This window comes from Thalassophryne amazonica, chromosome 18 (genome assembly GCF_902500255.1).
Source record: "Thalassophryne amazonica chromosome 18, fThaAma1.1, whole genome shotgun sequence".
NCBI lineage: Eukaryota > Metazoa > Chordata > Actinopteri > Batrachoidiformes > Batrachoididae > Thalassophryne > Thalassophryne amazonica.
This window is the reverse complement of record NC_047120.1, coordinates 40,230,369-40,254,688: the sequence shown is the minus strand read 5'-3', so window position 1 is coordinate 40,254,688 and position 24,320 is coordinate 40,230,369. Positions and strand designations below refer to the sequence as shown.

The 24,320-nt window shown below is 40.5% G+C and overlaps 1 protein-coding gene across 2 annotated transcripts; it reads left to right on the top strand.

The window, feature by feature from the left end:
* The first annotated feature begins 1,299 nt into the window (after window positions 1-1,299).
* LOC117530406 (PDZ domain-containing protein 7-like) lies at window positions 1,300-24,282 on the top strand. Of its 2 annotated transcripts, XM_034193267.1 has the most exons (18): window positions 1,300-1,347; window positions 6,953-7,060; window positions 7,849-8,065; window positions 9,092-9,229; window positions 9,318-9,492; window positions 9,580-9,756; window positions 11,311-11,458; window positions 12,990-13,050; window positions 13,196-13,373; window positions 16,094-16,320; window positions 16,397-16,561; window positions 19,480-19,595; window positions 19,688-19,779; window positions 20,690-20,781; window positions 20,883-20,954; window positions 21,040-21,645; window positions 23,276-23,376; window positions 23,688-24,282. In XM_034193267.1, the coding sequence occupies exons 3-18, from the start codon at window positions 7,903-7,905 to the stop codon at window positions 23,829-23,831; spliced, it is 2,655 nt and encodes an 884-aa protein (XP_034049158.1). In that variant the 5' UTR covers window positions 1,300-1,347; window positions 6,953-7,060; window positions 7,849-7,902; the 3' UTR covers window positions 23,832-24,282. The 2 variants fall into 2 exon arrangements, with proteins under 2 accessions (XP_034049158.1, XP_034049159.1); XM_034193268.1 differs by lacking the exon at window positions 1,300-1,347 and having other exon boundaries at window positions 6,897-7,060.
* Window positions 24,283-24,320: the final 38 nt, after the last annotated feature.

Below are 24,320 nucleotides of genomic sequence, written 5' to 3'. Positions count from 1 at the left end.
TTTTCAAATTGTAATATTTCTTAAATTTATTTTTGTTTATATATTAATAATCTAATGATTATTATATACAATTCTAGAGAAAGAGGCAAAAAGAACCTGAATAGAAACACAACAGAAAATATAAAAGCAACTAACAATGAACATACGTAAATAAATACATACATAAATTAATGTTTCCTGTGAACACCTAGTGATTCTTATACCTCCACTTCATCCCTGTCTTATTTAATGAGTTTGTTTCGGTCAAACCATATTTTCATTGTGTTAATTTCTTCAGTGATTTTCTCCAGAACTATCAAACTAGAAAACTGCTGCATCCTAGTAAGAGCAGAATACTACTGGAATGAATTTGAATAAGGAAAGTTGTGTTTTTGTGTTTGTTTGTTTTTTCCCCTTCACTAAATGGATGCTGCACTCACTGCAGTTTATTGTCTGGAATAGTCCCAGATTGCATTTCAGAGCTTCTAGAATTGAAACATTTTCGTGCAGGTGGTGTTGGGGGGTAATTTTGGGTTTTGGGTCTTGGGCCACATGTAGAACGAATCAGTTTTTAAATTAAGCTTCCAATTCATATAGTGGCATCTTTTCTTTTTTTTTTAAAGGTTACTTTATACTTTTATACTTGAAGTAGGTTTTGGAGCACATACTTTTTCACTTTTACTTGAGTAAAGAGGTCAAGTTGATACTTCAACTTTTACCAGAGTGTTTTTAAACAGCAGTATCTATACTTCTACTTAAGTAACAAATGTGTGTACTTTTGACACCACTGCCATTTGTATAATGATCCTCATTCATGAATTCCTTGAAAATCAGGGTATGCTTACTCCTGAGGATTTCTTGAAGTTTTCAAAACTGAAGTGCGAAAGATCTTTATGCAGTATATTAACTGCACGCTAATTAATTCAAGCATAACATTGTATTCAGGTCATAGTCTAAAATCAAATTGGAATGTTTGAATGTTTAAATAACATTTTAAAAATGATTCATGATATGCATAATACACATCTTGTTTTACCTCAAAGATGATCTCAAAATCACAAGGTATTTCAGGGTACTATTAGAAGTTGGAATATTTTTGGAAACACGTTAAGTTTAGAGATGGAGGAGTTGGAATCTGAGTTTGGGTTGTTGCCCGTCGACTAGTTAAACGCCTGGTCTTCGTGTCCAGGTAACAATAACGACTTGTCAGTTTTAAGATGATTAAACGAGCTTGGAGATGATTGACAGTACTACCGTCCAATCAAAGTATGTCCGTTTGCAGCCATGTAGCCAATTAACGGCGCGTGTGGGCGGAGCTTTTCCTGACGTTTCAGGTGCGTTCAGGCATTTTGCAGAACGTAGATTCCGGTAAGTAAAACTATTGATCATAAACTTATTATTGGTGTATTATTCAGTACGTGTTTCAATTAAAACACACACGGAAGGTGTTTTGTGACCGTAAGTTGTTTTGTTGTTTTATTTGTTGTGTGGAAGACGCTTTAAAACCGAAGCCCTCGTTATCGGTTTGAAACGCGGCAAATAGTTTTATTTTAAATTGAGCTAAAACATACTACAGGTCGAATTAAAGCGCAGTTCCATAGTTTAATCTGTATTCTGGTTGTGATATTTTATAATAACTAAGATTTATTATAATTATTATTATTGTTGTTATGGCTGCTGCGTGTTGCTGTCCGTGGTGCTGAAGAACCAGTGTGGCGCATGGGGGGCAACCTGAGGGGCATCCACAGGTTAAAGGTATACAGCCTCCGAGTTTTTTAAGATTTAAGTAAAAAATAATGTTCTTTGGCACCACTATAATTTTAAATAGGGCATTCATAATATGGCATTGCCAAAATGACCAAAAATTGCATTGTCTGGGAAAAAAGTCCCTCTGAAGGTAAAAAGTTTCAAAAGAACAGCCTTCAACTACTTAAGGTAGCAACCCATACAGTCTGTGAAAGCGATCCCCTAGATCACGTGGGGGCTTCCCTCGATTTGCACATAGGCGCAGCCAATCAGAGTAGAGAGGCACAGTGATGTTATATGGTTGTTTGCTTAAACAGAATATGTCAGTATGGCAGAAAACACTCTGAAACAGCTTATTTCTGTATAAATCTAATATGTTTCTCATATATAAAAGCTAGTGATAAATAAACACTTGTAAATCTAAAAATGCTATTTTGAAACCAGATAACACTTCAGAAGTGATTTACAAGACATCTCACAGATGTTAGCATGCATGCCCCGTGTACGTAGGTGTCAACCTGACTCCAGAAAGGGCAAAGAGGGTGCAGGTTTCGTTGTAACCACCAACTACACCAGGTGATTTCATTGATGAACTCATCCAGGCTGCTGTAATCAGTGAAATAACCTGGTGGAGTTGGTGGTTACAACGAAACCTGCACCCTCTTTGCCCTTTCTGGAGTCAGGTTGACACCTATGTGTGTATGTGCATCAGATGAGGTCAACGTTAAGCAGATAATTTCAAAATCTCATGCATGCACACCCTCCTGCAGACAGTGTAAGAAGGAAAATAAAATGGAATACCTCCCAGATAAATACAGTGGGTAAAATAAGTACGGAGCAAATTGCCTTTTTTTTTTCCAGTAAATATATTTCTAAAGACTGTTGGGATAGGCTCCAGCCCCCCCCAATGTGATCCTTAATTGGAGTAAGGGTTGAACTTGAGTGGGAGTGAAATCATATTTCTAAAGGTTGTACAGGCATGAAATTTTCACCAGATGTCTGTTAACAACCCAACTAATCCACACATGCAAAAAACAAAACAAAACAAATAAGTAAGTCAAGTGTAATAAAATGGAATGACAACGGGAGAAAGTATTGAACATGCTTACTGAAATTTATTTAATAATTTGTACAAAAGCCTTTATTAGTAACTAGTGTGTTGCCCGTGGGTATCCTCGGGCTCTAGATTTGGTAGTGTTTATAAAATAGATAGCTGATATTTTTCAAGGGTGGTAATAACTTAAGCAAGTAAGTTGGAATGGCTTGTGAGTCCAAAATGTTTTTAGAACATTAGACCTCAACAGTTTTGGAAGAGGAACTCAGCCCTTTTATTTCCTGTTACTTATGTAATTTTTAATGTTAATTTACTGTCTTAATGTATGTATAAATTGTTTAGGTTATCATTATCATATACACACTATTATTATCATCATTATTATTTGTATTTTATTGTTATTTCTATTTTGTCACTTCATTTTTAAAAGGACTACAATGGAAAGAAGTGTTTTCACTTTCTTGTGTCATCCATGTTTACACTCACACTTAATATAAACATGATTTACTGCCCCCTGCTGGAAAGGCATGTGAATCTAAAATGTAATTAGCAACATTAGCTAATATTCATAGCTTCTCCAAAACTATTATTCTTATCAGTGTACCATTTTAGCGCCATTCATCCTTGACCCAAAATACATAAGCATGCCAAACAGCAAATATCAGCTGTGCTCTGTTTGTCCCTGATCAAAGTTGCATGCACGCACAGCTGCTGTAAGCAGGTGGTTTTAATTTTACAAACAAAGACAGTGGCTGAATCCATTAAAACCACTAAACATTTCACTCCTTGTGCCAGAGCAACAGGAGACTTATTTAAATTGATAAAACAAATTGAGCTACAAAAACACAATAAATCAATAACACGAACAGCACTGTTAGCTAACATAAACCATAATAACATTTAAAACCTCAAAACCCCAAATTCCCATGGTGCAATTACAGCACAATGTCCATTGTTTATTAGTTAGCTAAAATTGCTAATTTGTCCAGAAATATTTATCTTATCAATTTTCTAGTTTTGCAGCGTTCATCCTTGACCCAAAATACATAAGCAGACCAAACAGCAAATGTCAGCTGTGCTGTGTTCGTCCCTGATCAAAGTTATAGGCACACACCCACGCACGCACAGCTGCTGTAAGCAGATGCTTTTAATTTGACAAAAAAAAGACTATGGCTGAAGACATTAAAACCAGTAAACATTTCACTCATGGTACCAACATGAGACTTAACTCACTCATGATAATAGCAACATGGGGCTGTGCTAAACTTCCTAAACCAATTGAACTACAAAAACACAAAAAATTACTAACAACACTGTTAAAGTAACATGAACCACAAAACATTTAAAACCTCAAAACCTCAAACTCCTATTGTAACACAAAGTCCATTGTTTATTGGTTAGCCAAAATAGCTAATTTCTCCAAAAATACTTGTCCTGTCAACTTTCCATTTTTGCAGTGTTCATCCTTGACCCAAAACACATACACATACCAAGTGGCAAATGTCAGCTCTCCCTGGTTTTTGCGTGATCGAAGCCCCACACACACACACACACACACACACACACACACACACACACACACACACACACACACACACACACACACACACACACACACACACACACACACACACACACACACACACACAGGCCACTTGGGTATTATAATATAAATGACAGTTTCAAGACTCCTCCTGTACGGAGAAACTAGTCACATGTATTGCTCAGGTGTGATTTTGGCCCATTTTTCCCCACACAGTCTTCAAATTTTGAAGGTTATATGGCCCTCTTCTATGAACTCTGACCTTTACTTCTTTCAAGGTCAAAGGGCAAAGTCAGGAAAAATTTTGGAAAATTGGAAAAATCCGTATCTTTAACAGTGAATGAATTTTCAAAAATTCATACCTCTGTCTAAAAAGTTCACATTTCTTTCATATTTGAGAACATTATGTAGGGTGGTATCCTTTATCAACTGACAAAGTTTAACCTGGATCTGATCCAGATTCCAGATTTTGTGGCTATTTAAATTTAACATTGAAGACCCCATTTAATGTATTTTTTTACATTATATCTTAATCAAACATGCCCCAATCACGTTCATATTTGAAAGTGAGGTGCAGACTGGCACTCACTATCGCCTGACGAAGTTTAATCTGGATCTGATCGATCGGGATTATGGATTTTGTGGACATTTGAATTTAACATTGAAAAGTCCATTTGGTGTACATTTTGCATTATATCTCAATCAAAAGTGTCTCAGTCTCTCATTTGTGTCAATGAGGTGCAAACTGCCACTCTCAATGAATAGACTGTTTGATTTCCATCTGATCCGTATTGTGGATTAAGCGGATATTTGATTTTAACATTGAAAAACCATTTTGAGCTATATTTTGTATTATATAATGCAAAATATATAAGATAATATAATATATTATACAATATAATATAAGATTTTATAATCAATCAATCAATATAACAACTGAGTGGATCCTTGTCATTTGATTGGTGCTTTGTATGTCACGTGACATGGATTATTCGTCCCATTTGTGCTGCATTACATTTAGCATGCAAATTTGGTTCTATAAGTTTTGTTCCATTGCACGCTACAAACCCCGCCCACTCGTGGGGTCGGTGTTTAGCTAAATATGGTGGAGTTTGTTTTGCTGACAGACGACGATTTGAATAAGCTAATTGATGGTGCTAATTCTTCTAACACAAAAACAAATCCACTACGCTGCAAGCTGTGTGGAGTCATGAAGAGCTGTTAGGATGAAGAGGATGAAGTTAGGATGAAAAGCTGGACAAATTTATGACAATTTTTCAGTGCAGAAGTCAGTGCATGGGTGGTGTGCAGAGAACAACTTTGTCCTCAACACCTCCAAGACAAATGAGGTGATTTTGGACTTCAGGAGGAGGAAGACCGATCTGCAGGCATCTGCATAAACGGGGAGTATGTGGAGAGGGTTTACAGCTTCAAGTTCTGGGTGTGCAGGTAGATGCAGATCTCCAATGGAGATCCATCACCTCGGCGGTTGTGAAGAGGACCTAACAGCGGCTCCGCTTTCTGAGGATCCTCAGGAGGACCGGCTTGAGGAGGGAGCTACTGTCTGTTTTCTACTGCTGCTCCATTGAGAGTGTGCTGACATACTGCATCTGTGTGGTTCTCCAGCTGCACCATGGCACACAGGAAGGCACTACAGAGGGTTATTAATACCGCCCAAAAGGTCATTGGCCACCCTCTCCCCTTCCTACAGGACCATTACAGTACCCGCTGTCTCAGGAGGGCACTCAGCATTCTGGGAGACAACACACACCCAGGACACGGGGTGTTTCAGCTGCTGCTCTCTGGCAGAGGGTTCAAGGTGCTTAAAACACTGACAGACAGAGACAGTTTCTGTAACAGGTCCATAGCCATGTTAAATGCTATCTTTTGGCACGATTATGTGTCATTTTAAAGTCGGGCCAGGTGTAAAATACACATCAGAATTTTACATACGGTTTTGATAAGTGTATGCTTTGTTTTAGTTAATTTATTTTATTTTTATATTTATGTGAGATTGGCGTTGAGGGGAGGGCTGTGCCCCAATTTTGTTATGCTAGTGTACACTGTACGACTGTGTATGACAATAAACACTCTTGATCTTGATCACGGACTACATTGTCAGGATTGTTTTTTGCAAGTTGACTGAGAACAATTTTGGACTCCAATTTAAAGTTTGTGTTGGACTGTTGACGTCACAGCACTAGTGGAACCCCAAAATGTAAGTCCCTTTTCTGTTGTTTATAAATTAATAAAATATCAAATGACTAGGATCTATTTTCACCATTATATAAATCAAATAATGAATGTTTTTCATTCTTCCGTATAAATATCTGTACCATTGAATTCATAAACATTCATTATTTGTATAATATTATATTTCGCTTGTGAAAAGCCACTTCTAACGGGAGTTTGCCCTTGAATTTTTTTCAAAGGTAAAAATTTGTGGAATTGGAAACTATTGTTGGCGGAGATTTGCCCTCTACGAGCGCCGTGCTCTAGTTTATTTTTGATTGCAATGTTTGTTCAGGGTCCCAACAGCTAAATTCGTCAATGAGATCGCATTTCTAACTTTTAAGTATTGATGCGTTGTTATATTCTTAATGTGCTTTATTAATCCAGTCATCCTTCAGTTTTTGTTTAAGACGGGTGAGAGAAATGCAACATGGGCAGGAACGGACCAGACTGTGACTCCACAGAGACAAAGAGGCATCTGTCATGTCACAAAGTATTGACCATCGGTGAGTCACATCAAACTTAAAGGGGTCATATTTTACAAATACCTGTCTGGATGATATGGATAAATAAGCCTGTGTTTCAACTGTTAATGTCTGTGATGGTTTGAGTTTAACTGTGAATGTCTCTGATGTTGTCTCATTTTTCACAGTGTTATTAGTTTAAATAGTTCTGTTTGTATATTTTTGATCTGTAATAAGTAAGCGAGTTGATGGATCAGGTGGCTAAAGAGGTCACTCTGCTATAAACTCTGCCAGTGTGTGTAACCCTGTTGAAGGAAGCTTTGTGAATAGCAGGAGCTTTTTTAAGTGCTCCATGTGCAAACTAAGTTAACATTCCCTCGTCAAACTGAAGATTGATACATTTTAAACATATAATTAACTCACCTTGTGTGTTTAGTCAGTCAGATCCACACATTGCACTCTGAGTGGTCTTAAAAACAGAAAATAGGCATTTTGAAAAGATAGTGAAGAACCACCTTGAGCATTGTTATGGATACGTGATGTCACAGCTCAATTCTTTTTGGAAAGAGGCATAGAGATGTAAAGGCGGTGGAGGTGTGGTATGAACTGGCTCTTTGCCACTTAAAACAACAGGCAGAGAAGCATAGAGACATAAAATTAATATTGCTGTTATATTTTAAAGCGGCATCACCTCAGTGTCTGAGGTATGTTTGGATACAAACTTTAATGTCACTTTGGAACACACATGGGTACATTAGCTTGCTGACAAGATGTAAAGCATAGAAAAGCAACAGAAAAATTGTTAGATGTCCTCCTCCTGTCTGCCACAGGCTCCGTCCGGTGCTGAGACCCCGGTGGAGTGAAAGAGGACCCTGCCAACCTCCATGGCTCACTCGTCAGGACCGTCGCGCAGGGAGACAACCGCCGCAACCCAAGGGTCACATACAGCTACACGCAACCTTTTACGGAAGAAGGAACAGCGACGCCGAGGAACGCGATCCTCTTCACCCATGGGCAGAGTCATCCTCATCAACTCCCCTGTGGATGGTGAGGACTACAGAGGCGGAACCACTAATTGTTTTCTGGGAAGGGTGGGGGTCGTGAAAAACACTTAAAATAGTCAAAGGTCTCCTTCAGCAAACCTTTTGGCCACTACTCCCAATTGTTTTGAACGGATGTTTCACTGTTTCAAGCATTTTTAAAGTGAATCATTTTCTGAAGTAATTGCTTCATTTAGTGTTTTGAAACCAAGTGAGTCATTCAGTCATTTACTGTTCCCAGCATTTTGAAATGGAAAAGTATTACTGAGTGATGTGATCATTTATTGTTCCTAGTGTTTCAAAACAGCAAAATAGTTTCTGAAGTGCACTTTCATTTAGTGATTTCAACATTAATGGAGAGGTGGGGGAGGATGAACCTACTTTTTGAAAGATTTGGTTCATGTAGTGTGTACAACATTTCAAAACAAGCAATTGCTTCATTTAGTACTTTGAGTGATTCAAGAAACATTATGAAGCAATCAGTTCATTGGCCATTTACAGTGTTTTCAAGAAATGTTTCTGAAGCGTTTGGTTAAACAAGCATTTTTATTATTTAATAAGAGCAAAACATTTTTTGAAGCAATTCATTTGGTTCAAAGCTTCACAAAGCCTTGTTTATGATGTCAGTATGTGTGTGATATTTTGGAAGGATTTAAACGCCAACTCAGCCCCCCTGCAAAGATACACGTCTGATGAGAGTTGGACGCAAACCAGTGACAACTACATGTTGGTCTCTTTAAGAGGATTCTTGGGTACTCCTGGAATGACTTTGTGCGAAACGGACAGTTACTTGGGGAGAATCATATAAGGAAGGTCACTTGCATTATGAGGGAACATCATAATGCAATGACCATGTAGCACGTTTCTCTGTGCATGATCCAGCACACTGGTGCCTCTATGTTGAGGACCCCAGTGGCTGGAGAAGGCCAAGGGGACACCCACATTTCACCTGGCAGTTATGAAACATGTTTTGTTTTTTGCAACCTTAGTAATCCTTTATGGCTGTTTGAGACACCACTCATGTTGTGCTTAGGTGGTGATGACAGTGAGGACATTCATACAATCACAGTGGATAAGAGTGTGGATGGCAAGCTTGGCTTCAGCGTGCGCGGTGGCTCAGAACATGGCCTCAGCATCTTTGTCAGTAAGGTGGAGGACAACAGCACGGCAGGCAAGATGGATTCCCACCATGGTGACTTATGGAAGTCGAGAGGGTAAGTTTGTGCGTTTGTGAATACCTTCTACATTTGCTTTTTCAGAGGAAGCAGGCCTGCGTGTCGGAGACAAACTGGTGGAGGTGAACGGCATTAGCCTGGAGAGCATCACCATGAGCAGCGCAGTTAAAGTCCTGACAGGAAACAACAGGCTGAGGATGGTGGTTAGACGTGTTGGAAAAGTCCCCGGAATCCGCTACTCCAAGGAGAAGACCACGTGGTGAGAAAGATGAACCACAGTGATATTAATGCTACCACAAAAATAAGTGTGTGGTGAAGTGTAACAATGAGAGAAACTATCCGTCAGGGTGGACCTGATCCACAGGCGGATGGTGGTGGAGGAAAGTGGACGGACTCCTTCTGAGGCCAGCTCAGGCGGCGCCCTCCAAAGGATTGTCCACCTTTACACAACCTCTGACGACTACTGCCTGGGTTTTAACATCCGTGGAGGCAAAGAGTTTGGTCTGGGCATCTATGTCTCCAAGTAAGTACAAACTCTATGAAATATGTCAGTCACTCATCTTCAACCGCTTAATCCAATTAAGGGTCACAGGGGGTGGCGGAGTCTATCGCATCATACAGGGCATGAGGACGGTACAGGACGCCAGTCTGTCCAGGCCACATATAGACACACACACACACACACACACCTATGGACAATTTATCATCATCATCTGTCGGCCATGTTCACGACACAGCACACATCCAAACGCCAGCAGTCGCGGTCACCCATGGCTGCTCCCAGATCCTCCACATTGATACCTGAGTCACCACTGACTAGATCAGGGAAGGAAAGTTATCTGTTCCTTGATGGCTTCCATAAAATGAGCTCTGAATCTAGCTCATCTAGCTTGGTAGCAGGGACCAGCGAATGCGGCCCGGCGTTGAATAAGCTGCTCACTTAGTGGTGGAATGTCCCCGTATATTTGCCTGAGTGTGGGATGTGAGGACCATGAACGATTCTGTATCCTTCTGAGGCGATTTGTGTAGCAGCCAGCTACACGTTTGTGTAGTCGAGCTTTAAGTGTCCAGTTTTCTGAGCCATACATCAAAATCAGTTCTATAACTGTGGTGAATAGATTTTAAGCTTGTTTGGGAGATTTGATCGCTAGATTTGGCCCATCTTATTGTCCGTCCCAGAGTCCACAACCCATGAGCCTGAATATTTGAAGTCTCCAACATGCTTGATTGGCGCAGCAGATTTAAGAGAGATGGAGGAAGAGGAGTTACTTGTAGTAGAAATAAATTCTGTCTTGGAGAAGTTGTAATGCAGCCCAGCGTGTGCTGCATCTTCCAGGGCATGAAGTAGAACCTCGGTGTTGGCAACAGAGCTTGATGAGACTGCAGTATCATCAGCATAATCGAGATCTGTGATGTATGCTGCTGGGCGTCTACGGCTTATTCTAGGTTTGATGAGTAACCCTTTTTCATAGTTAACATTCAGGGAGATTCGGAGGACCTAATCCAGCACTATAATAAAAAGGAAGGGAGCAAGTGTGTCTCCTTGTAGGACGCCACACATGACTTCAAAGGCCTCGGTTTCACCATCTGGGGTGACAACTCTTGTCATATTGTTACAGTAAAATGCTCTGATGTCCGAGATGATCTTATCTTGGATTCCGTTAAGAGCGAGGATTTCAAACATAACTTCATGATTGATTGAGTCCATAATAAGCTCCCTGTTTGCATTTCCTATCTCCTCAATAATTCGGCGTAGAGACAAGATCTGAGATAGGGTAGATAGTCCCCTGCAGAAGCCAAATGGACACTTGAAAGTTTCAAATCCACCTAACCTGCATGCCTTTGGATGTGGGAGGAAGTTGGAGCACCAAGAGGGAACTGATGCAAACACGGGGAGAACATGCAAACACCACACCGAAAGACTACAGGTGGGAATCGATCCCAGGACCTTTTTGCTGTGAGGCAACAGTACTAACCACTAAGCCACCATGCTTCCCCAATGAAATATCTGTCAGAATTAAACAAACTACTTGTCTTTTTCTTTACCAAGCTGATCATACTCCGTTTTCTGTGTCAGACTGGATCCCGGTGGTCTGGCAGAACAGAATGGCATCAAAATGGGAGATCAGATCCTGGCTGCCAATGGAGTGAGCTTTGAGGACATCAGCCACAGCAGTGCGGTTGAAGTGCTCAAGAGCCACACGCATGTCATGCTAACCATTAAGGTGATTATTAACGTTATTATTAGGGCACAGGACATCCAAACACACTGGGGTGTGAACATGGAATGTTCCACAGGAAAGAAACCCTGAGCTCAACAACATGAGTTTTAGTACATCAAGACATGCATGTACATGCAATATTAATGAAATTATGCATGCAATACAGTGCATCCAGAAAGTATTCACTCTCTCAACTACTAAACACTACATTAGCCTAACTGCTAAATGCACTCTTCCATCTCATGTGAAAGCTCAAAACATGCGCTCTCACATTCCGTGCATCCGGAAAGTATTCACAGCACTTCACTTTTTCCACATTTTATTATGTTACAGCCTTATTCCAAAATGGATGAAATTCTTTTTTTCTTTTTTTCATTAAAATTCTTCATACAAAACCCCATAATGACAATGTGAAAAAGTTTTTCGTTTTAGATTTTTGCAAATTTATTTAAAAAAGTAAGAAATCACAATGTACCTAACTATTAACAGCCTTTGCCATGAAGCTCAAAATTAAGCTCAGATGTTTCTACAGCTTAATTGGAGTCCACCTGGGGTTAATTCTGTTTTGACTTTTACAGTAAAAGTCTTTACTGCGCACCTGCCGCTGCTTTGACATTAAAATGCTTGTAAAGCACATTTGGGAAAATAAGTTTGCAGTAGCTTTACATATTTCACTTACTGCCTACAGTAACAGAAACCAGCAGATGTGTGGCCTCAATGTTACTGCAATAATAGTTGAAGTCAAAGTAAAACAGTTATTACTATTTTATTGAATTATTATTATTAAAAACAACATTTCAGGTTCAAGGGCACACAATTGGCTTTTTGGGGACTTGTTTTTAAATCATCAGTGATCAAAATATTTAACATTTTAATGTAAAATTAATCCAGTTTGGTAAGAGTTTGTGATGAATTTGGAAAATAAAGCGGGACCCTTCCAGCTGTCTGAGTTGAATGTGAGGATGTTTGGTGTTGAATACTGTTAATGAGTTGAAGAGGCCGTATCACATTGCACAATATCGCTTTGTCTTTGTTGCGCTGTGTTATTAGAAAGCATGTCTCTGCTTTCCCTCCGGAGTTTTTATGCCTTTCACAGATTAGACACAAACCTCATGCAACTGCACGAGCGTCGTCTCTGCACACTGGCTGCGGTGGAGGTTTGTGTGGCTTGGGCTCGGCAGCTGGCATGCACTAATATTCCTCACTCACTTTACTTGTCAGAGGTTGGGTTTCGCACTGTGAAAAATAGCCAGGTCGTGTGCATTATTCACCAGGCAGCTGGGATCAGGTGTAGATCAAAGCACCGAGATGTGTTCCATGCAACTTTTGTTTTGGGATGAAACTGAAGCGTAGAGTAATGTTAAAGCCTCCCAACAATCAAAGGTTACTCAGGAAGTCAAGAAGGGAATTTTGTTTCTGGGAGACGGAGCTGTCCGTGGTTCTCGGGTTACACTTTATCAAATATAAGGATCCAATGAAAGTTTAAAGATCTCTACTGTATCTCATTTGCATATCTGTGAACATATCTGTGCAGGAAGCGGGACGATACCCTGCGTATAAGGAGATGGTGGCAGAATACAGGTGGCTCAATAAGCGTATGTGTCTGCTTTCATTTTTTTTTTTTCAACATCAGTCCTTCATTGTTTAGGAAGTTAGGCTCTGCAGCAGATTAAGAACTAAGACATGGTATTTAATCAGACATAACTCTGCTCTGATGCTATATTGTGTTTTCTTCTTCAGTTGCCAATGGCGCGCAGACATCTTCTTCCCAAGGTTCTGGTTCCACCTCCTCAGCCTCCTCTCTGTCATCTGGGACTCCTGTCAGCTCGCTGAGCGGTCTGTCCCAAGTCATGTTTCCCCCCAGCCTGCCATTCGGCTCAGACATGGTCGACGTTTGCATCTCCACTGAGGACCAGAGGTTAAATTTATGTGTGCACTGTGGACACATAGATTGCACCATCCGCATACTGACCCAAATAACTGAAAAAGTGTACTTATGACTATTTTTATTAATATTGATAATATTAGTAGTTCTTTGATACAATTTTCTATAGGCTATAATGAAACATTATCAGAAACTGAAATGTTACCACAGTAACAGACAAAATCACCAAAAATACTCAGATCTCTGTAACCACTGAGGCTTGTAGGCAGATCTTGTTAAAGCTACTCACCAACACCAAGTGTCTATTTTCTACAATTAACCATTTTGCTGAAAGCGTCTGGAATGATTTTATTTCTTTCTTTGTAACTTGTGACCCTGATGAAATTCACATTTGCAGTATTTCAGTAACCACGAAAGCCAGAGGTCAAATTTGTTTGGCTTAAATTACTCAAGGGCCCTGAAATACTTTTTTCTTGAAAGTGACACAAATGGCTTATCTTAACCTTTGACACAAATCAAATGACCCATAACTATCTTCGTAACCGATTCAATAAAATTGTTCTCTTGAAGAGATGACCTTGAAGGTGCTATAAATGTCGGCCACTCCTCCTCGGCCCTCCCTTCTCAAGCAGAATGAACACCAGTTAGGATCTTTTAACGGGTTAAACGGTTCTCTGTGTAGAAGCCAGACATATGTGGATTCTAGTCCATGTTCTTGGTCAGAAGTAATTTTAGTCTATAAGTTTTATTGTTTTTATGTTTGTTTACAACTCCAATTCCAATGAAGTTGGGACATTGTGTAAAATAAAAACAGAATACAATGATTTGCAAGTCCCCTTCTACCTATAGTCAATTGAATACACCACAAAGACAAGATATTTAATGTTCAAACTGATAAACTTTATTGTTTTTGTGCAAATATTTGCTCATTTTGAAATGGATGCCTGCAACACATTTCAAAAAAGTTGGGACGGGGCAACAAAAGACTGGGAAAGTTGATGAATACTCAAAGAACATCTGTTTGGAAACAGGTGAGTGTCATGATTGGGTATAAAAGGAGCATCCCCAAAAGTCTCAGCCATTCATAAGCAAAGATGGGGCGAGGATCATCACTTTGTGAACAACTGTGTAAAAAAATAGTCCAACAGTTTAAGAATGATGGTTTCAACGTTCAGTTGCAAGGAATTTAGGGATTCCATCATCTACAGTCCATAATATAATCAGAAGATTCAGAGAATCTGGAGAACTTTCTACAAGTAAGCAGCAAGGCCGAAAACCAATATTGAATGCCCGTGACCTTCGATCCCTCAGGCGGCACTGCATTAAAAACCGACATCATTGTGTAAAGGATCTTACTGCATGGGCTCATGAACCCTTCAGAAAACCATTGTCAGTTAACACAGTTTGTCACTACATCTGCAAGTTCAAGTTAAAACTCTAGCATGCAAAGCCAAAGCCATACATCAACAACATCCAGAAACGCCGCCGCCTTCTCTGGGCCCGAGAAATCATGGACGTCATGTCTTCCGGACAAAAGAGGAAAAAGACCATCCAGATTGTTACCAGCACAAAGTTCAAAAGCCAGCATCTGTGATGGTATGTGTTGGTGCCCATGGGATGGGCAGCTTACACATCTGTGATGGCACCATCAATGCTGAAAGGTACATCCAGGTTTTGGAGCAACACATGCTACCATCCAAGCAACGTTTTTTTCAGGGACGTCCCTGCTTATTTCAGCAAGATAATGCCAAGCCACATTCTGCACGTGTTACAACAGCGTGGCTTCATGGTAAAAGAGTGCAGGTACTAGACTGGCCTGCCTGCAGTCCAGACCTGTCACCCATTGAAAATGTGTGGTGCATTATGAAGCACAAAATACGACAACTGAGACCCTGGACTGTTGAACAACTGAAGTTGTACATCAACCAAGAATGGGAAAGAATTCCACCTGCAAAGCTTCAACAATTAGTGTCCTCAGTTCCCAAATGCTTATTGAGTGTTGTTAGAAGGAAAGGTGATGTAACACAGTGGTAAACATACCACTGTCCCAGCTTTTTTGAAACGTGTTGCAGGCATCCATTTCAAAATGAGCAAATACTTGCACAAAAACAATAAAGTTTATCAGTTTGAACATTAAATATCTTGTCTTTGTGGTGTATTCAATTGAATATAGGTTGAAGAAGATTTGCAAATCATTTTGTTCTGTTTTTATTTACATTTTACACTACATCCCAACTTCATTGGAATTGGGGTTGTAAGTCACTACTGTCCACCAGATGTTTTTAACAGCTATGCAGTGAATTTTGTAGTTTCTTTTTGCATAGGGAGGGGCAATGGAACAACAGGATTGACCTTGTTTGTAGTAAACATGCACAGAAAAGCTCTCACAGTGACACACACAAAGGGAATGTTGTTTCATTGTCTGCACAGGATGCCATTACATCAAATCTTTACATACAAAATAGTTGTTGGCCACTATATGACTGTGTAAAAAAGCATTTGAAACATCTTTAACAGGATTTACCTGCTGGTGATGTATAATGCAGAAGGTAAATGGTTTTATTGGTGGAAATATTTTGACACTCAGAGGGGGAGAGTACCCTGCATCTCTCCAGGACTTTACAACCAGTCCAAAACTGTCCTTGTGACGTATGTAGCGGGTTAATTTTCTATACCATTGAGCCACCTTACTGCCCAACATGTGTTCCGTAAGAGAGTATACCAGGTATGATGGGATTAATTTATTTTTGCAGGTCTGAGTCGGACCGTACAGAGACTGCCATCCAGACAGATCTTCCTTCTCAAAAAACAGGCGCAGACACAACGCGCAGCCGGGGACCGACCACTCTGCTCAGAGACACGGCGATCCGCGGAGAAGATGATGAAGGGAAGAAAGAATCACCGAAGACAGCCGTGTTGCTGGCTCTGAGCCGACCCAGCCGCCGAATCAGTAGGTCACAGAGCCATGTGACTGTGGCAGGTGAGGTAGCATGAAGGGGGTTTAACGTGCACGATGGTGACATGCACATTAACCTCACATTGCTTTCCCATCACAGAGGTCAAGCAGAAGAAAGAGAAGAAGCAGAAAGGGAAAGACTCAGAGGGGAAGAGTACCCTGCAACGCTCCAAAACATTTGTCAACTTATTGTTGAAGGGTGGACGCAAGAGAGACACCTCCAGGGGGCGCTCAAAGTCCCCATCTTCAGAGAAACCCAGCAAAGGTATTTAACCCCTTAACCTGCATTCCACCTTTATGTAATACCACAATGTGTGTGTGTGTGTATATATATATATATATATATATATATATATATATATATATATATATATATATATATATATAAAAATCCAGTTCCAATGAAGTTGGGAAGTTGTGTCATATGTAAATAAAAACAGAATACTGTACAATGATTTGCAAATCCTCTTCAACCTATGTTCAATTGAATACACCACAAAGACAAGATATTTAATGTTCAAACTGATAGACTTTATTATTTTTGTGCAAATATTTGCTCATTGTGAAATAGATGCCTGCAACACGTTTCAAAAAAGTTGGGACAGTGGCAACAAAAGACTGAGCATTCATCAACTTTCCCAAAGAACACCTGTTTGGAACATTCCACAGGTGAACAGGCTAATTGGAAACAGGTGAGTGTCATGATTGGGTATAAAAGGAGCATCCCCAAAAGTGTGCTGTGGTCTGATGAGTCCACATTTCAAATTGTTTTTGGAAATCATGGACGTCGTGTCGTGACAAAAGAGCAAAAGACCATCCAGATTGTTACCAGCGCAAAGTTCAAAAGCCAGCATTTGTGATGGTATGGGGGTGTGTTAGTGCCCATGGCATGGGCAACTTACACATCTGTGATGGCACCATCAATGCTGAAAGGTACATCCAGGTTTTGGAGCAACATATGCTGCCAACCAAGCAACGTCTTTTTCAGGGATGTCCCTGCTTATTTCAGCAAGACAATGTCAAGCCACATTCTGCACATGTTAGAACAGCGTGGCTTCGTGGTAAAAGAGTGCAGGTACTAGACTGGCCTGCCTGCAGTCCAGACCTGTCGCCCATTGAAAATGTGTGGCGCATTATGAAGCTCAAAATACGACAACTGAGACCCCGGACTGTTGAACAACTGAAGTCGTACATCAAGCAAGAATGGGAAAGAATTCAATCTTCAGCAATTATTGTCCTCAGTTCCCAAATGCTTATTGAGTGTTGTTAGAAGGAAAGGTGATGTAACACAGTGGTAAATATACCACTGTCCCAGCTTTTTTGAACTGTGTTGCAGGCATCCATTTCAAAATGAGCAAATAATTGCACAAAAACAATAAAGTTTATCAGTTTGAACATTAAATATCTTGTCTTTTTGGTGTATTCAATTGAATATAGGTTGAAGGGGATTTGCAAATCATTGTATTCTGTTTTTATATACATATTACACACCGTCCCAACTTCATTGGAATTGGGGTTTATATATATATATATATATATATATATATATATATATATATATATATATATATATATATATATATATATATATATATATATATATATATATATATATATATATGTTCTCCACTCAGATTGCAACAGCCAATCACAGATTAGCCTTTCTGTCCATCATTCACCTGTATTTTGGCATGCTTGGTTGCCAGAAAGTTATGTTGGATCCAAAAGGATCCAAAAAGGCTAGGACCAAAAGTTATATGGGATCGGTTTCCACTGATCAATAGTGTTAGAGTTTACTGCCAACAGCTAGCCAGTCAGAGCGCGGCATACGAAGGTCAGGAACTAGCTGACAGACGCTGGTTGAAAAAAATGGCAACAAACATGTCGACAACAGCAGAAAATCGTCTGCCAGTGAGGTTTGCTGAGTTCACAGAGGAGGAAGTGGTGGAATTATTGAACTCCAAGGATGCCAGAAACACTAAGAAGGTAAACAAGCACGCTACTGACATTTTAGAAGCATTCATCGCATCAGAATCAATCATATGCTGTTAACAAAATAAATTGATCTAATTTACTTGACTCTTTGTTGTTTGCTTAATTTGGGAGGGGGGTGGAGAACATAATTGATGGATGGCAAGTCGTCCAACATAGAGAAATATTGGATTCAGAAAAGTTATACTGGACGAGGCGCATTATTTGTATAATATATATATATATATATATATATATATATAGGATACATGCCCTGCCCATGTATGTCAGAGCCGTCCATCTGTCCCAGGAGAAGGCCAAGAGCAGGGGCAGAGCGATACACTAGTTCCACGATATGATATGTATCACAGTACATCTGTCACGATTCAATACGTCATTCACTCAAATTCATTCAAATTATGCAAGAATTTAATCAGTGGTGAACCTTTAGCAATTATGAGTGAGCTATATATATATATATATATATATATATATATATATATATATTTCCCCCAACTAATAAAGAAATATCATTATCTTAAAGTAATGAAATGGTGAACGTATATGAATACATTTAGGAAAACATTGCATTGAAGATTGTGCAGTTCGCCATCTTGTCAATGTGATTGTGACAGTTTACCTCCTTACAAGATGCACAGTTTGGCTGACAGCAGACTAAGTGTGTAAGACTCCTACTACAGGTCCGGTTCACTTGTATACTTTTTATTTGGACCTACAAAATATGAGAAAATTGGCGAATACCTGAAGTTACTGTAAATCACACCAAGCACCATTTGAAAACAAGTCTAGAACGGTTGTTGCATGAGGTCCAGTGTCTGGTACAAATTGCGGTGCACTCCAGATCTGAAAATCTGATAATTTCCAGAAAACTTTTTTTTTTTTGTTATTTTTTAGCCTGTGAGTACCTCTGTCAAAACTCAGAATATCTTGCAGTACTAGATATCCTTTTTAAATGGCCTGGCTTCACCCTTTTGTATAGATTTTATGTAATTTAAAATTTAAAATTTTGACAAAGTGTGAAACCTTATATTTGATGTACTTTGTGAGTATTGATGCACTGTGACTTTGTCATATTGTACTATAAATGCTAAATGTACACAGATTCAAATATTAAACAGCAGAGTTGCGTTTATGATTCAGTTTTGACATTTTGTATGATCCAGAGCTGACTTTTATCTGCGATGTTGCCAGATGGTCGAGGGCTCGGTGCACCGCCAAATTCAGAGATGTTGGGTGTGGTGGAGGACATGGCCCACAGGCTGCTGTCCGAGGAGGAGGCGGCTGCTGTGATGCAGGCGTGCCGTCGGGTAGGACGTTTACCATGTGGTGAGGCTGTTGTCATCATATTGAGTGATCAGCGCTTTAATAAAAATTTCTCGTTTGACATTCTCTCACGCAGTATGTGGCAGAACAGTCTGTGGAGAAGCTGGCTTGCCACCTACTGGCCATTCTGGACAGACCTGAGAAGCTGTTGCTGCTGAGAGAAGTCAGGTAAGTAGGATAACTGGCAAATGGCAGCACATTTTTGACACTGGGTGCTGATATTTTGCTATTCCTAGACTCTAGAAAAGCCAAGGGATGTATCCTTTAAAATGCTGTGAGTGAGCGTGTCCATCCCCGCCGCGTTAACAGTTTTCAATGGTAAATTTAAATGGCCACAAAATCTGTAATCTGGACCAGATTGAGATCAAACTTTGTCAGTTTATAAAGGATACCATCCTACATAACGCTCTCAAATATGAAAGAAATGTGATCTTTTTTGACAGTTATTCATTTTTTAAAATTCCTTCAATGTTAAAAATAGGTATTTCTCCAGTTTTTCAAGATTTTTCTTGAGTTTCACCTTTGACCTATGACCTTGAAAATCAAATCAGTTCTTGCTTATCAAGATAAAATTTCATAATATGTGAAAAATTGTGAGCTTCAGGCTGTTCACAAATAAACAAACGGGGATGAAAACATAAATTGCCACAGTTTAAAAGTATCTCAAGTGGCACAAAAAAAGTATCTGCTACATGTACTATTTGTTGAAGACGGCACCCAGTTCTCCTGCTTTATCGCAGCTAAGCGTTTTCCTAATCTGATGGAAATCGGTATAATGGCATCCTTTTAATAACGTGACACACGCAAAAATAAAATGATGTAATTGTTTACTGAATATTTGCTTTGAAGCAGTTATTTAAACTGTATTCTGCAAAACCAAAGTGTGTAACGTGCAGCGGCGGCAGTTAGAAGCTGACAGCAGTGGCATTATACTCAGTGGCAGACTGGGATTAAGGATTTGGAGTTTAATCATCTTAGACCCAAATGTTCCACTAAAACATACTGAAGACTAATTTAAAAAAAGAGACACACAACAATATTTTTTTTTTTTTCCTGTTCTTCCTGTGTGGATCCTCAGAATGTTACTTCCTCCTCCTGACCTGAGGGTATTTAACGACACGGTGATGCCGTTTGAAGCTGAGGCCTATGATATTCTTAAGTGCCGCTCACGTACGTAGGTTCTGTCTGTATTTATGTTCAGCAAAAATGAAAATGTTCCAGCTGCTGTTATACACGTTTCCAGTCTCAGCCTTCGTCTCTCGTCTTTTCAGTGCGGACTCCTCCTCTTCGCTCTCCTATGTCTGGTCGAGTACCTAAGCGCCACCTCATCACTCCCATCCCAGGTCGGTTTAAGTTTTTCTGCCATATTTAACCAACGTGAGTGAGATGATGAGAATGAGAAGTTTCTGACGCGTTGCTGCTGTTCAGATTACAGAGGAGGCTTTGAGCTCCACAGTACTGAGGAGGTGGAGAAGGCGATCCACCTATTGGAAGAACTGGAGAAGCTCCGTCTGTCTGGGTCTCGGCCCCACACCTCCAGATCCTTCACTCCTCTACTGGACATACCCTTGGACGGGTACAACACAGACTTCAAAGACCTCAGACCTCCTCCTACGAGTCCGATGCTCCCCAACTGGCTGCTGGCCCAGAGTGATGACTCCCGACCTCGTCGCCGCACAGACAGCAAGACGATGCATTCCATCCACTTTGATGAGGTTTCACTGCGCTTGCCTTCAGATAACGGGGATGTAACTTTGGAGAGAGGGAGGTCAGTGTTTAGGAACGGACATTCCACAGTCACAAAGGGGGAAGGAGGAGACAGGAGTAAAGACACAGTGTTCACGCTGCCCAGCGCGCCTCGCAGGAGTCGGCCCTTGTTGTTGCAGGTGTTTGGTTCAGGTCCAGGCCGACAAATGGGGACAGAACAAATGAACGGCCATCAGGCGTTGCCCATGAACGGACTCAACGGCACCAAGACGGAGCAGGAGTACGAAGTGAAAACAGTCAGCGTCTCAAAAACCAAACAGTCTCTGGGTAAATGTGCTGCCTGACGTCTCATCCAGTGTCACATTTTCCAACACTGTCAGCATCATTTGCTCTTTAAACTAGAAAGGCACTCATTTGAACTCCAAACGCTCCTGTACGTGTGTGTGTGCGTGTGTCTGTGTGTATATAAGCTGCTGCATGTCTGTTGAGCAAAATCAACCTCAAATTCTGTTGATGTTTTCAGTCTCAAAACATTTTGCGCAAAATCGGAGCCGGTGCAGCAACATCTCTAAATTGACATGGACTAATCATTTAAAAAATAAATAAGTGCTCAAAGCTGACAGCAACACAGTGGCTTAGTGGTTAGCACCGTTGCCTCACAGTGAGAACGTCGCAAGTTTGTGATTCCAAGCTGGACTGTGTGGAGTTCGTATGTTTGAACACCGGATCCTCCAGCTTCTTTCCACTCCCAAAACCATGCAGGTTAGATGAATTGTTGACTCTAAACTAAGCGTGTGAATGTCATCTATCTTTGATAGACTGGTGGCCTGGTCAAGGCTGTACTCCTCCTCTTGCCCAGGGATAGGCTCCAGCTCCCCGTGAAGCAGTTTTTTTTTTTTTTTTAATTAGATAATTTCAAGTTTTCAGAGAGCTCCACTCCTCTTAAGCAGGTCTGCCTTTCAAGTACAGGTTTCTCAAATAATGGCCCGTCGGAAGAACAGCCCTTCTTGGGCACCCCGGGAGCACAGGTGATTATCATTAGTGCCTCCTAACAGGAAGGCCACTGGTTCAAGGCCACCTGGGCACCAGCAGGCAGGAGATTCAGTCGAAAACGTGCTAAATCAATATGCAGATAAATACCAGATGTGCTGTGGCAAAACACTTCCCATCCAATGGAAATCCAGGATAGGCCCTAACTGTTCACCAAATTTCATAATTTGTTTTAAAGTTGTATTGTATAGTTTGTGTTTTGTGGTTCAACTATTTTCTACATTTTGTCTTGTTTAATGCTGAATTATTGCTATTTTTTCATTAAAACAGTCGCTTCACTTTTATACTTCTAGACGTCCCCAGGTAACCCTGCATTTTTCAACGCTGTGGGTAGTTCCCTTACACAAAGTCTGCAAAATGCTCGCTTTGGGGGGGGGGGGGGGGCATAAAAGCCCTCTTGCACTTAATTGGAGAGTGGGGCAATGCTAAACTCACGTACCCTGTGGGAACGCACCTCAAAGCCTGTTTAGTCAGAATGTTTCCCATACCCCCCCCCCTGCTTTAAAGAAGGGGTGTGGCAAAGAACAGCTCCTTTCAATTTAAAGCAACAGGCACAGAAATGGGTCATTGATTAGATGGGTTCACATTCCTGCAGTCTCCCACTTTACAGGCTGCACCCATACATAAGGTCACTTTCCTACACCCTAAAGGCTGCATGCACCAAGGTCAGTTGTGGTTCACGCAGCCCAGGGTATCACCTCGGGGGTCTTTGGGGCGTTTTACACTACAGACTGAAATACTTATTTTTTTAGGCCTAAATTAGTCATTGAAATGACAAATAAAATATGCCAAGATTTATCTATGCTCTAACATTTATGTCTGTATTCAGAATACACGTGGTTACAGTCTGGAATTTTTTAAAATTAAATTATTACCTTCCATTGCAGCTGATGTTTTGTCTTTCCAGGCATCAGCATCTCTGGTGGGATGGAGTCGAAGGTTCAACCAGTCGTGAAGATTGAGAAGATCTTTCCAGGCGGCGCCGCCTCCACCTGCGAAGTGCTGAAGGTAACGCGACACTGAATGTGGCGATAATCTGCCTGTCGCAGTCCGTTTTAAAATACACGTTTACTGAACATACATGTTTGTTGACCTCGTGTCCAGAGAGACTGAACTCTGTTCAGAAAAGTGAGTTCAGTTACAAGTACTATGGCAACTTCTCTGCTGCTGCTGATCCTGCAGCCTCAGTTGTGCATTTCATTTCTTAATCTGGTTATCAACATTTAATTTACAAAGATTTCAGATTTCTTTGATGCATTTAATTCATTTGGTCTCAGAGTTTCAGCCTGTTAAATGTGTGTCTTTCCATGTGTCCCCAGGCTGGATTTGAGCTGGTGTCAGTGGATGGCGTGTCGTTGCAGGGAGTTACCCATCAGCATGCTGTCGACGCCATCAGAAAAGCCTTCAGCAATAAGGCCAAAGACCCCATGGTGTTTGTGGTCAAAGTCCCCAAAAGTCTATGAAAGGAGACAGAAATATTTTTTCCCCTCCTATTCCTGGAAGATTCAGCAGAATGAAAACACTCAAAGCAAACAGCATGAAGATTTTCATAATAAATGGTGAGGAGGCCAATGCTGGTGAAGGACAGTTTTACATTTGAAACTTTCACCATCTTTAAAGCTCCCAAAATGGAAACAAACCTTGAGCGCAGGAGCGTATCGCACTAAGGAATTTTTAAAGGTGCAGGCTGACAAATGAGTGCCTTTAATACACAAAAGTGTTTTGTTTTTTGACCTGAAGAGGGCAGACGTCAGCCAGTCGGCACGTTTCTGTATACTGTCAAATACCAACCCTGTTCAGCCCATGAAACTTAATGATCAGACTGTAGAAACTGCCAACCCAGAAGTGTCACATCCTGGGTGAACATTCAGACTGATTTTCATGAAATGTGGACCTGATGAAAAACTAGTTCTTTTAATGGAATCTTCATGGGAAAACAAAAACAGATACAG